The 17,744-nt window shown below is 38.1% G+C and overlaps 1 protein-coding gene across 3 annotated transcripts in view; it reads right to left on the bottom strand.

The window, feature by feature from the left end:
• cadm2b (cell adhesion molecule 2b) overlaps positions 1-17,744 on the bottom strand; it is a 139,484-nt gene that overhangs the window by 44,042 nt on the left and 77,698 nt on the right. For 2 of the 3 annotated variants that reach the window (XM_069161372.1, XM_069161373.1), the window contains exon 2: positions 3,997-4,023. The exons of the other annotated variant lie outside the window; for it this stretch is intronic. In XM_069161372.1, coding sequence (XP_069017473.1) covers positions 3,997-4,023 — 27 coding nt within the window. The remainder of the gene's footprint in view (positions 1-3,996; positions 4,024-17,744) is intronic. 3 annotated transcript variants of the gene reach the window in all.

Here is a 17,744-nt window from a genome sequence, read left to right as displayed (position 1 = left end):
TTTGGGGATCCTCTGCCATTCTTCCTTGCAGATCCTCTCCAGTTCCGTCAGGTTGGATGGTGAACGTTGGTGGACAGCCATTTTCAGGTCTCTCCAGAGATGCTCAATTGGGTTTAGGTCAGGGCTCTGGCTGGGCCAGTCAAGAATGGTCACAGAGTTGTTCCGAAGCCACTCCTTTGTTATTTTAGCTGTGTGCTTAGGGTCGTTGTCTTGTTGGAAGGTGAACCTTCGGCCCAGTCTGAGGTCCAGAGCACTCTGGAAGAGGTTTTCTTCCAGGATATCTCTATACTTGGCCGCATTCATCTTTCCTTCAATTGCAACCAGTCGTCCTGTCCCTGCAGCTGAAAAACACCCCCATAGCATGATGCTGCCACCACCACGTTTCACTGTTGGGATTGTATTGGGCAGGTGATGAGCAGTGCCTGGTTTTCTCCACACATACCGCTTAGAATTAACGCCAAAAAGTTCAATCTTGGTCTCATCAGACCAGAGAATCTTATTTCTCATAGTCTGGGAGTCCTTCATGTGTTTTTTGGCAAACTCTATGCGGGCTTTCATATGTCTTGCACTGAGGAGAGGCTTCCGTCGGGCCACTCTGCCATAAAGCCCCGACTGGTGGAGGGCTGCAGTGATAGTTGACTTTGTGGAACTTTCTCCCATCTCCCTACTGCATCTCAGCCACAGTGATCTTTGGGTTCTTCTTTACCTCTCTCACCAAGGCTCTTCTCCCACGATTGCTCAGTTTGGCTGGACGGCCAGGTCTAGGAAGAGTTCTGGTCGTCCCAAACTTCTTCCATTTAAGGATTATGGAGGCCACTGTGCTCTTAGGAACCTTGAGTGCTGCAGAAATTATTTTGTAACCTTGGACAGATCTGTGCCTTGCCACAATTCTGTCTCTGAGCTCCTTGGACAATTCCTTCGACCTCATGATTCTCATTTGCTCTGACATGCACTGTGAGCTGTAAGGTCTTATATAGACAGGTGTGTGCCTTTCCTAATCAAGTCCAATCAGTTTAGTTAAACACAGCTGGACTCCAATGAAGGAGTAGAACCATCTCAAGGAGGATCAGAAGAAATGGACAGCATGTGAGTTAAATATGAGTGTCACAGCAAAGGGTCTGAATACTTATGACCATGTGATATTTCAGTTTTTCTTTTTTAATAAATTTGCACAAATTTCTACATTTCTGTTTTTTCTGTCAACATGGGGTGCTGAGTGTACATTAATGAGAAATAAAATGAACTTTTTTGATTTTAGCAAATGGCTGCAATGAAACAAAGAGTGAAAAATTTAAAGGGGTCTGAATACTTTCCGTACCCACTGTAGTAATAAATAAAAGCAACAGTGAGAAAACAGCAACAAGATGTGGTCCAAACAGCGATCAACCCAACTCTAAATACCTTAGATATTTAGTTCAGTACAAGCTTGATTGTGATTTATAGGCAATATTTGATAAATAACCTTAAGTATGGATTTCCTTTAAAATATTGAGTGGTCCAAATTCTCTCCAAACATTACTGCCAAAAACTGTTCAGTGAGATGTATGCATTGATTTTCTATATCCATATAATACTGCTGAATAATGTATCTAGAAATATGTTGGGATTCTTGATGTTCAATACAATCTTATCACATCGCCCTCTCCTCTTTAATGTAACATAGCCTCTGTCAGACACACTATTTGAAATGCTGTTGCTTTCTCAGTCAACCTGTCTGAATATGCCCTTCTTAATGGTTACATAACACAATTGTAAAAACAGCCTCCATTATTTTAGCGTCATATTTTTACCGCTAGCACATGGTTTATGGAGTTGCTGAATTTTTCTACCATTTGTTTGACAAGAAACTCACCATTACAAGTTGCCTTGTTAATTCTAGCTGTAAAATATGAGTTTGGGATGACCATGCAGGAATCTCTCCTGAAACAGTTTACTGTCTGTATAAAAACATTTGCACTTTAATAAATCCATTATTTTCTTTGCGCTGCCGCTGGTCAAAGCACTGCTTCATACGAGTCCTCAGAGAGCTAATAAATCTCTGTAAATAAACCCAGAGGCATGTTTCCATTATAATGACAGCTGCTCAGATTATCTTTTATACTTGCTGTGTTTTACAGGTATTTTGAAAATCGAAAGAGTAAGCAATACAAAAGCTAACAAAAACCATGAATCAATATTTAAGACTGATACATGTGGTTACATATATTGTCTTCATTACGAATACAAGTTAGTGACCATACTTAGAGTGCTAAATGTGCTTCTGAAAAAACTGCAGGATGTTGAACTACATTCAAGAGATACAGATGGTCAATGTGTATCTTCTGTTGATTAAAAACTAGACCCTTAATTATTTCTGTAACTAGAAAACATTACATTTTCAAAAAGGAGAAAACAAAGGAAAGACAACCCTCACCATCTCTTCAGGAAAAATAACATGAATCAGAGGATTAGGTTGAAAAAGAAAAAAGAAAATAAAACAATGAACAAAAAACACTCGCCAACGTAATGCATGAATGATTTTAGCAAGGCGTGTTAAGATTTAATTTCACTGTACAAGATAGGAATGACAATAGTAGGCTACTCAAATTTCAAATTGGTCAACTGCACACAACGTAAATAAGTCAGAACAAAGCAGCAACCAACAGTGATGTCACCCATTGGTTTGTGTACTGCCTAAGTTTGACTTTATTGCCGCCGCTATCTTGTTAGTTCGGAGCAGCTTGGAGCCAGAAGTGACCAGATTTGAACAAGTTGGGGAGGAGTGAAAGGTGGATCTGACTCAATCTGATTGGATACCTGATGACACTACGTCTCGCCCACCGATAGCAGAAACCTGACTGCAACACAGGCCTGTCAATATAACACGAAAGCCCCCCAAAATACATCCTTGAAAAGCCTAATTTCTGATTAATAACAATAATATTTTCAGATGGCCTGCCCAAAAACGAATTAGAAGGAGGGACTTTAGCTAACAACACTATAAGAACGTGTGGAAAAAACGTGTTGACTTTGTATTTCATGAGAAAAGTTGAATGGGAGTCTATGGAGGCAGAGGATTTTTGGAGCTAGCCTCTAGGGGCACTCAGTGGTATTGCACTTTATGGCACTTCCCCATTGGTGTCATTTTTCAGACCCAGCAGCTACGTCCACTTTAATACAGTCAATGGTCAGAACAGGAAATCTTTTTATTTCTTTAAACAGAGTCTGTCAATAACACTGAAAACGGCAGCAACTCCGATGGCAGAGTCACTGAGACACTGTGGTAATGATGTTGGGTTGCTATGACAGTATCAGCCAGCAAACACATGACCAACAGCAGAAAATGTATGTAATACAAAAGGAGGGGTCTGTAAACCATCAAGTATTCTGCAGCAAGATTTTTTCTTCCAAAGGATGAAGCTTTTCATGGGTTAGCAGCAAGAAGTACTAAAACAATAAATATGAAAACATACATTTTGTAGACAATAGATGAGAATCAATGGCAATGAACTGAATACATACTTCATCAGATATCAGGACAAAGCCTTAAATAGTAAGACCAGAGGTAAAATAAAAACGCATGTGACCAGAAGGTCTCAACTTTTATAGTACAATACGTCTGGGAAAATCTGGGTAGGGAAAGCAAATGAGGAAAGGCTCTCTCCTCACTCATCCACCACCGGGGTGTCCTTGAACCAGGAACGACCTCGCAGCTGCTTCAGTCGAGCTGCACAGTAGCCAAATACAGGAGAGCATGACTGGGTGAGGCAGGCAGCTCCCTGGTGTGAATCTTTACATATGTGAAGCAGGTTGTATCTGAGAAAGAGCAAGCAGGTTGAGCAAACCTCTCTTGGAGAAAGAAAGGTTGGAAAAAATGCCCAAAAAGCTTGGGAAGAAGCAGTGTATGTTAATGCCTGCTGGGCTCTTGGGGGAGATAAAAGCGTGATCCAAACATTGTTTATTGGGAACCGTGTGCAACATAAATCATGTAGCAAGAAAATGGAAGCAATAACTCACCTTTCACTTTGCTTTTTGTCCCAGCCACTGATAGCATGAGGGGGTAAAGCAAGGAGACAGCAAGTTAGATAGGCAGTATGAATGAGTAACATTGTTGCATGATGATTGTTGGGTCTATCCATGGTGACATGAAGTATAAGATTGTTAATGTTGTTAATAGGAAAATGAGAGTAGCATATTTATTCATACCCGTTGTTCGACCTGAATATCAACACCACATCACAGAGACAGAAAATACATGAATATCGCAGCTTTATCATTTATAAAACAGGCTTAATCATGCCTTAAATTCTTCAACAAAACTATGTAGCTGCTGGTCTATGTAATGTAATTACAATTACTTACACAGAATGTAGTGCAAAATTCATAACGCAGCAATATGTTTCCGTACATTTTTTTTTTTTCCGGTATGAACTAAATGACACTACTTACTGTGTTAAAACTGCTCAACAAATGGAAGAACACTTAGTGTTTTTATTGTTATTATACGTATACCTAAGCAAATGTCAAGTTCACATATTGAATGAAATTGAAACTGACTACACATAAGCATGGAATAAATAAATGTAGTTATGCCAAAAAAATAAAATTGCGTTTTAATTTTGTATATTTAGCTTATGTTATTATAATTGTTAGGATAGGATCATTAACAAACACATCATCGACTACATCGTCTGATGGGGTAATGGAACACCAACCTCAGTTGTTTTTGAAAATTTCCCAAAAGCTTTCACTTTTAAATAAGTGGTTTAGATATTCAACCATTCTCTACTATCCTACTGCTGGTCAGGGTCAATGGTCGTGAAGACTATCCAATGGTCTACCTTTGTGGATTTGTCAGACCATCCTCCCAAAAAAATTTGGCCATAAATGTTGTGTGTACAAGCAGCTTAATAAAACCCATTTAACATTTATTCCGTCCTTTAGTGGCCATTGTAATTATGACGGGAGCATGTTGACTTATTTTAATTAATTGATATACCTAAATTGACTTCTGTAATGTGTTTAACCCACATCAGGTATGAAACATAACTTATCTAACTAAAGTACTTATCTCAACCCATCCCACAATCTTTTACTAAACCTAAAAAAAAATGTGTTGCCGAAACCTAACCAACTATCCGTTTCACAACGTTAACGATGAAGGTCTGGTGTGCCCGTAGCTTGCGCGGTCTAACAGTCATGTACAGATTGTAATTTTTACAAAGGACTTCTTGTGCTGTTTAGGTATGAGGAGGACATGTCGGTTCCTTTAGAGGGTGCTGAAAATGTTGTTTGGGGAGTCATCGGAAATATACCTATTCTGTTAATATATTGAGCTTTATGCACCTTACGACTAGAAAGCTACGCTAAACCTGCTGTGAGACCAATATTAATGAATATCGCAATTCCTAATAAACTTGTGAACTTGTTAAACTTCTAGGTTTTCACTGAGAAGTTGCTCTTACTTCACGTTTTTTTGTTGTTGTTTGTTTAAGATTCTCTCCCTTAAATACGTGTGTGGACATGGTTGGGCTCAGAGGAACATCATTTAGCTCTGAGAAAAAAATTACCAATACATGTATTTTAAATCTTTACATTAAAAAAAGAAAAGTATCGAATCAGATTACACGATATCTGAGTTCATTGTATAATTTGTGACATTCCTCTTTACGAAATGATACAGTTGGTTAAGTATATGCTAGAAGTGAAAAATATCTCTTGGGAGCTATTTGAAATGTCTAATCAGTGGAAACACCATGAGGAATTTCATTTGATAAAACTTGACTGCAGTTTGGATCCATTTCCATGTATGCTGTATAGAGAAGCTGATAAGTGGATGTTTATGTTATAAATAAAGAGCTTAAAATACCTTTTCTTAACAATGTGTGCCTCGACATTTACCATTCTTGCTTGTGTAAGATTACTGTGTCATGGATAATCATGGTAAATCTGGTTCTTTATGGAACAAAAATACTAATTATCACCATGTCATGTGACATTTGGCTAAAGGATCATGAGATACAACAAATAATCAGAGGAAGTGCTGAAAAATTGTTCATCACAACAACAAAAAATGGGTAAATCTTGTCCCCTTCAGTGTTCATCCATCTGACTGTAGCTGGGAAGGAATCTATTCAATAACTTTCAACTCTCAGCTTTTTTGCAAATGACATGCTACTTGGGGTAGTAATATGGGAGACTGGTAAACAATTTGCTTTCATTATCACTCAGAAGACTTTGTCTCCAGTGGTTAAAAAAGGAAGGTACTTCCATGTCTTTCAGGTAGAGATGCTTAGTTATGTGTAATGAGGACAGAACATTGTTTCCAAATGCTTCAAAATAGAGATGATTAACACTTGACACGCCGGTAAGCCTCCAATTTTGAAAAGGACTTGTGTAAACTGCAAGTTCCGCCCTGAATGCTATTCAGAAGTAGAAATGGCACTCCCAGTCCAAGACATGCTAACAACCCACAAACTAATATACTACACCATGTATCTGGCTGTGAAAACAAGTTCTGATAAATTAGTTGAGCAATCGTTTTCTAACATGCAAAACCTTTTCAAAAGGGCTGAAGTACAAAGATTTGTATTTATTCATATAAAGGAAAACGCTAAACTGCTTACCCAATCAAAAGATTATTGTATAAACCACCATTTTCTATACATTTACATACATTTTTATGTCAGGTTATTGTCAATACTTAATTGTAGGGGCAGCTTTGATCTGATCTGCAAGTAAAAAATCTAAAGGAATGAACAAAGAAGGGAAATAAATGTATTCAGTGTGTCATTTTCAGGTCCACATCCAAGTTGTGGCTCTGAGCTATCAACTCTCCCCAGTGAATATTCCTACATCATATGAAGGATGATTAAAAATGTAGTCAAACACAGACAAAGAGGAGGGTAGTCATCGTAGACCACGGCATCACAGAAAAGAACAACTGACTGAAGTTAAAACCGAAGATGAAATTGAACGTTCACATTTTGGATTTCCTCAGGTCATAAAACGGGATAAGGAAGATCAAACGGGAAACACCAACTTCAAAAGTGACAAGTTTGTGTCTTTGCTTTTGTATATACACAGCATACACTACAAATATAAACAGAAGGTTGTGTCTCCATCACTTCAGATGGCATGGCTCTGATTTATATTCACTTCCTGGAGACTTACACTAACCCTGATCATAAACCACATGTCTAAACCTAATCCTTATTCCAACCTAAATTTAACCATACCATAACCCAAACACAAGTGTTCACCCCCAAAATGAAATTATTTACATTTGGGGACTCAGTGTGACTGTGTAAATAGATGATTGTTCCCCAAACAAGTACACATACAGTGCATCCGGAAAGTATTCACAGCGTTTCACTTTTTCCATATTTTGTTATGTTACAGCCTTATTCCAAAATGGATTAAATACATTATTTTCCTCAAAATTCTACACACAATACCCCATAATGACAATGTGAAAAAAGTTTTTTTGAAATTTTTGCAAATCTATTAAAAATAAAAAATGAAAAGAAATCACGTGTACATAAGTATTCACAGCCTTTGCCATGACACTCACAATTGAGCTCAGCTGCATCCTGTTTCCACTGATCATCCTTGAGATGTTTCTACAACTTGATTGGAGTCCACCTGTGGTAAATTCAGTTGATTGGACATGACACACACCGTCTATATAAGGTCCCACGGTTGACAGTGCATGTCAGAGCACAAACCAAGCCATGAAGTCCAAAGAATTGTCTGTAGACCTCCGAGACAGGATTGTATCGAGGCACAGATCTGATCATCCGAAGCCTCTTGTAGAATGCAAAATGTTCATAGCATTGGTTGGAAATGTGATATATTCACAGCACACATCAGTAAAACAGAAAATTATTTAAAAAAATAAACTCTAAATTCTAAAATCTTGCCTGTTAAAGTCTGAGGTAAGATGTTCCACTAAATTACTGCTCAAATCTGATCCCAAGGGAAGTAGATGACATTTAACTAACAGAATCTTACAGGGGTGTTTACATGGTCAAACAGCTGTCTTAATTGTGGACTCAACAAGCAAAACACACTACTACCACCATTACCACCCTCATCACACCAACCACTGATAACGTTTTTGTGTAAAAAGGAATTTCTTGTAATAGTTTTTTGGGAATTTACTTAAGTCAAATATGACCTGGGAAACATTTTACGACTAAAGGAATTGTGTACTAGGTTAGAATAGAATGAAGATGTCTTTGCCTTCATTATTGATTTTTATAAGCACCCATTTAAGAAAGCAAGAGTACCAGCAGTAAAATATTGTTGGAAATCAAAAGTTTTTCACAAACGTGAGAACAGATGTTCATGAATTTTGGGGCATCTATTAGTTGTCATTTCTGCTGTGAAAGGACAGTGTTAAAAATATATATTTTTAGCTGGAGTTAAGCATCACTTAATATATTTTGATAGATTATGTTTATTTTTCAGTAATACAAACTAACAATTTCCTGTATTTTTAATGCCTTGGCATTTGATAAAAGCTTTCATCCAATCTGTGTGTTACAATGACATGCAGACAGACTGGTTGAACGCTGTTTTTGTCTTTAGTGGTTCACTTTGTTTACTATGGATGAATGAAGCTCCAGTAAAAAACCTGCAGGTGAAGCAAAACAGGAGCTTTTCTTGTCAAAGTCCTGCCCAAAACTGCTCTGACCGAGGTCACCCACTAGACTCATTCTCAGGGACAGTGAGGGTGGCAAAAGCACTTCTTAATTCATCGAGAAATAAGCTCCACTTGTAGGATTTATACCTCCACCTCTGGTCTACAAATGCTCTGTGTGCTGACACGTCCTATTCGATATGGGAAATGTCTAACAGCATTTTTCTGTTGCTCAAAGTAGCATCTGCACTCAACATGCTCATCAATGCTATGTCCATGTGTTCCCCCACTGATGATATTTGAGAACTGCTGGGCATCCCGCCTCACAATAATGACATATTTGCAGAGAAACCTTTTTGAGAAGCACAACTCTGTGTGTATTTTTTTTTTTTTTTTTTTTTTTTGCATACATTTGCATTTCTTTGAATCAGGCCAAATGTTCAATAACAGTAGTGATAATTTTGCTCATTACAACACCCATAGCTGAGGGTATAATGTAGCCCTGTGGAAAAAAAAAAAAGTACTATTTCTGATGGAAAATAGGTCAGTAGTAATCTGAAGTGTGCGGAAAGGACAAAATGTTTATCTATAAAAAAATAAGTCATTCCTTTGTAATCTTTGCACGATGGGACGATCATACGAGTAACATATACCATTCTACAATGTTACGGGAAAATTCATCAGTTGTGACACTCATTAATCTTTCTGTAAGCTTCCAAGTCTGCAACTCTTCCTATTTGCCCCTTATGTGGAAGTTATTAATCTCGGACTCCCTCGAAATTTAATAGTGTTGACAAAGTCAGACACCATGATAAGATTCTCCTTGCTGTGAACTGGAAATGTTTGCAAGCACATGGCAAGCATATCAATACATTCTTCCTGAAAAAGTATGACACTTTGACATTCCTACGAGGATTCTCTCTGAAAATCAATAGAACACATAACGCACTTCTTTGAGAGAATGTCAGTGTATTTAACACATTTATCTGATGGTTAAATGCATGAATGCATTCATCCAACGCCACAGCATGTAGAATACTGTAAACTAAGGATAGGCATTTCAATCAAAACTACTACTGAATATTTGCTTGGAACTATTCCACTATTGTGGATGGACTGCCTGCTCGTGCTTTGCTCCCAAATGACTGTACGTAGCTGTGGAAGACTTATGATATACTGGCCTTACCTGTCAGTTTGAACTGCATCCCATTTTTTAAAATATTTTTTTTGAAGGAGTTTCAAACAAAAAAACCTGTTAATGGTTATAGTATGTTTCAGCTGTTTGTACAGGAGCATCTAATCTCCCAACACCACTGGATCCTGGTAGCAATGTGTTTTTCTTATCCTCCTTCTGTTGTTTAATAGCAGTTGGCAAACAGCTTTTAGGTGCATTACAACCTACCTCTGACAGAAGTGACATATTACTGCCAGGCGCCAGTAAAAACAAGACATATAAGACAAGACATTTGTCAGATAATCTATTTGACTTTTTCAATGACAATTTGAAAATTCACAAATCATAACCCACCACGACTGTCAATGCCTTCCTTAACTAAATATTGTTTTTATTGTAGAATACAGTCTGGATTTCATGTCGGAAAGCACAGAAAAAAAGTAGAATTGTTTCATGCTAATTTAATAAATGTGTTAATGGCACTTTAGGGTCTCACATATCAAATATAAATTAAATCAAATTATTAGTGACCAAAGCAGGCAACAGGTTTTTAACAGTAAACATTCATTGCTTTGTGCATCATGACTAATTACTTATTTGCATGAATACAATTCTCCAAATGGTATACTAAACCTTTTTCATTTTTGAAGCAGTTCTGCTTCACTGCCTCCTCAGTGTTATTTAAAGATGCATTTGTCCTTCTAACCTGAAGAGGAAAATTGTTTTGGAAATAACATGAGAGCCTGCTTTAATGATAAAAGAGCACGACAAGTCTTGAGTAAATGTACATGACTGATGTTTATACACTTACCCATTTCTCTGAAACCAACCCAAAAATAATCTGTCGAAACAAATGAGGACTATGCAAATTATTATTCAAAAAAACAAAAGTACTGGGAACAACAGTTTACCTAGTTTTACATAAGAACCTCAGCGAACACAGAACGCATCTGCATGATAAACAGGGATCCCACACCAGACGGATCAACGCATTGTGTACCCGAGCACAACAATAAAATGGATAATCGCATGTCAATGACAATTAGATAAGAAAGCAATAAAGAGAACTATAACACGGCAGTTGCCAGTTTAGCAACCAGAGGCATACATTTGGAGCCGTCAGCCTGCCTGTTAGCTGTATTTGCATTGTGTGACGCTTTAAGTGTGACAAAATGAACTTGGTTCATTTATCTGTGGGACTCATCTCTTAAGTGGAGATGCAGGCTTGTAACAAAGCTAAGGTGATTAGTTTAACCAACCACTGAGAGGTTTGTCTTCTAACACAGGGAGAGCTGGCCTCTGTCCCTTAGCCGGCCATCACTGGGGTCACCGTTCTCCTCCTACCAGTGTCACACAACAAACTCTCCTGGGAGATATAATAACAGCTGTTCTGGGCTGCATGCTGGTGGCCCTCAGTGGCAGGAATCAGAAATGTTTGCCTTCAAACTGCTAATCTGGGACCAGAAATATCCAGTTTAAAAAGACATAAAACTTAAAACAGAAAAGCAACTGACATGTTTCAAGCAAAGAACTTGAACAGTCAGTGTATGATCAAACTATCTGCTAATAGTTTGATCCTTCTTATATACACATTAACAAAGATTTCCAACAACTGGTTACATCAAACATTAGAATTAGTTGAGCTAAATATGTAGAAACTGCTCAATTTCAGTCACTGAAGTTTTACAGATGGTGATACACACTTTACAAGGGAGTAAAACAATTTTTTTTTTCGAGGATGTGATTTAAAAAAACGATGCTTTGTTGTGTGATAGTAATAATTCTATGTCTTTGAGCTGATCATAGTAGCTCAACACCACACTGTGATCAGCAACAGACAGGTAGAAAGTGCAATATATTGAACATGACGTGGCACAGCTGGTAAAGTTCAACAGCTGCGGCATCCTCATATCAGTGTCGAGAGTTTTGTGAATAATTTAGTGTTCATGGATTATTACCAAGGTTGAGCTGTAACAAATGGTCCTTGCCTTCAGCTTTTTACATTGATAATACCAAATGAAATACTCGATTAAAAGAGCCTCCTCTTTTACCTGCTCCACAAATAGCAGTGCCTTCCGTCAGAGCAACACAGGCAGGTTTTACTCTCTCCAGGCAGCACGTGCTTCCGCATAACCATGCATCTCTGCTGCCAGTCCAATAAAAACATCACAATTTAAACGCACTTTCTGTGAAAGCCAGCATTACAGGCACGCATATTGTACCTCCTGATGATGCCCCAAACCAATTCTTTCTTCAATTTTCTCATCTTGTCACTACTGTGGTTCAATTGTAGCACTTCATGTAGCAAAAGCCTGAGAGTGTCCCTCCTGTAAGAGGAACACAGGCATTGGAGGCGAGCGAGAGTAATTGAGAAAGCTTGATTTCACACAGCTGTGTCAAGGCGTAGTCACTGTGTGATGAATAAGACCTACTCATCTTTCCATGTCCCACTGCAATTGTCGAAGTAAATGCAACATACAGTCCAGGTAGACAATAATGGGACATGTCAGTAAAAACTAAACTGTGCTAAAATCCTCACAGTAACAAAGTTGTTTTTTTTTTGTGTGTGTTTTTGGTCATTACTTCAACTTGTTTCCTACTAGAGTTTGAAGTAATTCATGCACAAGTTATGTTTATTTGAAAAACTGTAGGAGGCCTATGTTGCTTGCCTCAATATAGCCTACTATTTACATAATTTTGTATGAGTCATTTCAATGCATCTTTTTTAAAAGAGTTTGGCAATTGTATGATGCATAGAGCCACAGTAGGCATGGGAAATTGGCCACAACCAGCAGCACTGCCATTTTTAATAAAAGCAGGCAATATAGTGCATTTTAATTCTAATTGCCAATGTACAGTAACTGCCACCATAACATTGGTAACTTATTTTTAAAACACCCATTTGAAATTCTGTCCTTATTTAACAGATGACCGTAGTTTTGAGGCTAGTTTGCATGCGGCCATTAATCATGTTGGCAAGAACAGGACTTTTTAGACTGTAGACAGACAGACCGAAATGAAGCTCAAGACTTGAACTGTGATGCCTATTACTCTGCTTTCCTTTTTGTTTTCTTCTACACTATTCTGTCCATAGCAGCCTCAAACTTTGCCGTGGCACTTAAATCAAATCTTTGTTTTTGCTGCAGGCACAACCTTTTAAGATTCACCATTTCAATGGCCCATTTGACACAAAATTGCTCTTTTGACAGAGGTTGTAAGATGTTTTCAATACAGCAACATGAACAATTCAGACTTGCAATTTAGTATGAAAAGACATACTCTTACTTCTAAGTTGTACTGCGCACTCGCTCCAAACAAATCAGATGTGCAGCAGAAGACCAAAGCATTAAAATTAATTGCACAGCTATGTCGTGTAATAAAATCCTCGTTTACATGGCAGTTGTGATTAGGGAAACACACCAACATACAAAAACACAGTGCCTGCAGTTCGTCTGTCACTCAGCATTACCCGTTAGATGCATGCGTGTGCATGCCATATAGTTCATGTCGCCATGCCATGACTTGATAAAAACTGAGATGTTTCAAAGTGAATTTGTAGTAGTCAGCTCTACTCTCTGCAGTACAGCAAATCAAATTTCCTTCTGTTGCAGAAAATTGCTTGACATTAGGTGGCTGGACCAATGCCTTGCAGAAGCTCTGCGCATTTAGATGAGCGTTCCCGCTTGAGGCAACCCAGGACTCCAAGCTCCTAAGTCTTTATCTGCCGACCCCCAGGATAATGGCAGGCATACAGACCACCCCGCTCCTCTGGTTTCAATCTAGCATCATGGTGACACTGTCAGACTTCATATCTTCATATTGCACACTAGGGAAATGTACAATAACAAACGTTAATTTTAAAATGTGTAACAATAATGATGGGAATGCGGTTTACCGCTAGTTTAAATGAGAAATGCCAAAACATTTTGCTGACATTTTTTCCATTTGATTTGTTAAAATGATAATATTCCAATCATTTCTGAGATGTTCTTTTCCTCTACACTGAACACCTGATTTATACCTCGACTAAAACACCACAAAGGGGGAATGCAGAGGGAGTGCAAAATAATTGATGTTGTTATGTAATCTTAATTTAGTGGAGAAATGACACCCCACGAGCATATCTAGGCAAAATGTGTGTGATGTCGAGAGTTGGTTCCACGAGACCTTTTAAATTCAAGATTTAACCTAATGTTTAGGAAGGCATTCTTAAAAGAGATATGATGACCAGAAGGGGGAGTTACACATGCACAAAATACTGTACTTTTATGAATTATATATTTTTACTTTGTGCTGTTCAGGGGAATAAAAAACGAATGTAAAATGTATTGTATGTTTAGAGTTATCTCTATGTTATTAGAAGTCAGTTTTGCATATACAGTATATGCACATATTTACATCAAATTATAACCCTGCCTGATGGCTGGCAATTATATTACCTCCAGTGCCAAAAATGTTAAGATATTTTTTTCCTGTAATGCCTTGTCATGCTTAAAAATAAAAAAAAGACTCTGCTCTTGTTTACAAGAAAGGTTTCAAGCTGTGAAACGCTGACAATGCTGCTCACTCAGAGCAAACGCATCACATCTGTTGAATGAAATGTTTCTGGTGTCAAAATGAACATTGCTATTTCTGGAAATATTGTTGGCTGTACTTAAATTATTGACAAAACTGTTGGGTCAATTTTCCTCAGGTGAGAAGTGTTAGGTCTATGTTCACCTTTATTGCCTCAGAGGTAATACAACTGGGTGAAGAGGATGTTATGTTCTCAAGGTCATTATCCTGTACAAATGTAATTCATATGAATGTTCAGTGGCTAAACTGTGGATAGTGCCGTGTCACACACAACTACATGTGAGATGCACACCTCATCATCCTCCTGCTGTATCAGTCCCTTATCTTTCAAAACACATTCACTGTTGTGTTCCACGTCCCTCTGATGGAATTCTAAACAAGGTCAATCTCTGAAGAACACTTCTGGCCACAAAGATAATCCACCTTGATGAATCTGTTCACATTGACACAAGTGTCATACTCAAAGTCTTCCACCTTGATATGTAATAGATGCTTCATAAATCACCCGCACTTGCAAAGACTGCCGTGTTTTACGACAAATCACCCTGAATTAAAAACTTGAGAGTGACAACACGTGTTGGAGATGTTAGACCGCATTACAAATGGGGACATTTGAGCAAAAATACTATTTGTTAATTACTCTGAACTATTGGACTAATAACCCTGCCGAGAACAACTCTGATGAGAAGCACGTCTTTAGCTTCATCTTTAAGTTGTGGACCGTTGTTAGTGCTTTGCGCCAAACATGAAACTCACTTCCTCTGACCTTTGATTAGTATATGCACTGTGCTTCACTTTTACTTCTGTGGTAGACTTATATGTCCACTTTACCTGCAGAGTTTGCACTGCACCACATCTTCATTTATTTATTGAAGGAGTTCCACAAGGAACATTGTTGACAGCTGTAGTTGTCTTTACATGTTCATCTTGTTCACACCGTGGCGGTGCAGTGGTTAGCACTGTCACCTCACAGCAAAAAGGTTCCGGGTTCGAATCCGGTCCTGGGCCTTTCTGTGCGGAGTTTGCATGTTCTCCCTGTGCTTGCGTGGGTTCTCTCCGGGTTCTCCGGCTTCCTCCCATCATCCAAAAACATGTACCTTAGGTCAGGTTACCTGGCGCCGCGCTAGTGGCAGCCTGCTGCAGCAGCTCCCCCCTGAGAGCCCCCCTGCTGTAGTGAAGAAATTTCCCCTCGGGGATTAATAAAGTGTATAAAATCAAAAAATCAAAAAAAATCAAATCTCACGGAGCCACATTTCCCTAGCAAAGCTCCAGAGCCTGGTAGCAGCGTCTTCTTCTTCTTCCTATGTTGTTTAATAGTGGTTGACAGACAACTTTCAGGTTCATTACCGACACCCAGATACAATTTTTATTTATTTTTTGTAAATTGTATTGGTAACACATAACACAAGTGCTTCATGCTCTCTTTTTCCAGCATGCCCTTCCAATTTCTTAATTTTTTTTGATTCTGATATATCATTTTCTTGACAGACTTTTTCCAGTGGCAACATTTTGACACTTTTTGATGAAAGTTTAGTTACAATCAGTAACTCTTGGGGTAAACAGTAGGAGTTTGGGGCAGGGCCAAAGAAAGGGATTTCCACATGACCTACATAGTGAGAAATGTCAGCGTGGTTGACCTCCTCTGATGCCCTGGACACACTTACTTTTCTCAAAAGGAAAATCTCAATCATCACCTGCATATTCCACCTTCTATATGACAGCACAGTTGACCCTCCATAAAAATAACATGGTGAGGAAGAAGGCTGTAGAAACTATGATGTTCCCAGGTAAATTTAAATGTTTCCCATAAAACGCTACCTAAACCCACTACCAGATATCTTGGGTAGATCAAATAAGGCATGATGCTCTGGTGCATGTTGCTTCGTTTGCCTCTTTTTAAAATGAAAAGCTAAGTTTCCCATTGTGCTCCAAGTCAATGATGTGGACAGCCTGTGGCAAGGAGAGTAATGCTGGTACGCTCTGTGAATCTACCTTTGCACTGAGACTCAACTGAGTTTAAGCGCTGAGGTCCATTCATCAGTAATGAGGCTTTTCTTTTGAGGGTTAACCCTACCAAACAACAACATCAAAGATGTCACTGCTTTTTGAAATACCAACTATCCTAAGCATAAGTGCCTCCACATTTGGGATTTTGGTCATTTTAATAAGAGAATTTTCAAAGAGTGCTTGATATTCACTCATCAAAGTTGCATTTAAGCATGAAGATCACATGTCATTCAAAGCTACTACAGTCAAACAGCCTGCCAGGAAAGCGAGAATGGTGGAAACCTGTCCAGTGCAGATGCTTATAGTAACACCAGGCAGGCACTCAAGGGGAGATGGAAGCTGATCAGTTGACCAAGAGCAGTCTTTTGGCATTGTGACATGAAGCTGATAAAGTGAATGTTATTTCAAAAGTGAACTTTTTCAAAAGGTGAAGCACAGTGTAAAGATATATAAATGTTTGCTAATTAATTGCCATCATTACTTTATTTCACATGGTGGTCTGATCAGCTATTTAGAATGTAATAAAATATATTTAGGTTTACAATATCTAAAAAAAAAAAAATAAATCCACCATCCACAGTAGTGTTGTGTCATGCAAAACTGATTAATTCAAAAGAAAGAATCACTTCCTGAAACGATCCATTAATTTCTCAGCTCAGTTTAGCTCTTTGCGCGAGCAAATGTGCATGAATCCTTTTACTCAAAGAGCCAACAGGTTATATAGCTGGGAGTTAGCGCAAGAAAATCAGAAGCCTAATTTTTTGCATGGTTACACATAAAAGCTGAGAAACTCGCAAAACATTTGAAAGTCCCTCGTTAGAGCAAGTGATTGATTTTTCTGTTCTGTAGAAATGTTGCGGGCTCCATAAAGGTCCTGCTCCTTAAACAAAACACTTTTTTCTGAGATATCAAAAACACAATTCTTTGTTTCACATAATTGTACACTAAATTGCAGTTGCTACTCATGCTGATGATTAGTAAAACAAAAATCAAGGCCCATCAAGGTGATGAAAGTTTTCCAGTGTCAGTCTGTGAGACAAGAAATTAATAATATAAAGCATAAATATTTCTGGTGTCCCACTTTCAAATTAATGTTGATTCACCAATGCAATTTATGAGAACAAATTATGCTGTGGGTCAGATAGTTTCTGCTATCTGTTTCTAAATTCAAACACATCAAATAAACCATATTACTTTATGTTGCAAAAATGGTGCTGCTCAACACCATCACTACAAATTAACTTAATAAAACTAATAGCTTCATTCATGTCAATGCTTTACAGCATTAGCCTAAGTAATGTAATTAACAGCTATTGTGGCCCCAATCTAAAATCCATTAGTCATGGTTATGGTGCAACCATCTAT

Source organism: Embiotoca jacksoni, unplaced genomic scaffold (assembly GCF_022577435.1).
Source record: "Embiotoca jacksoni isolate LCO1_2020_lvr unplaced genomic scaffold, fEmbJac1.0.p SCAF_28, whole genome shotgun sequence".
Taxonomy (NCBI): Eukaryota; Metazoa; Chordata; class Actinopteri; family Embiotocidae; genus Embiotoca; species Embiotoca jacksoni.
This window is presented reverse-complemented; position numbering and strand designations above follow the sequence as displayed.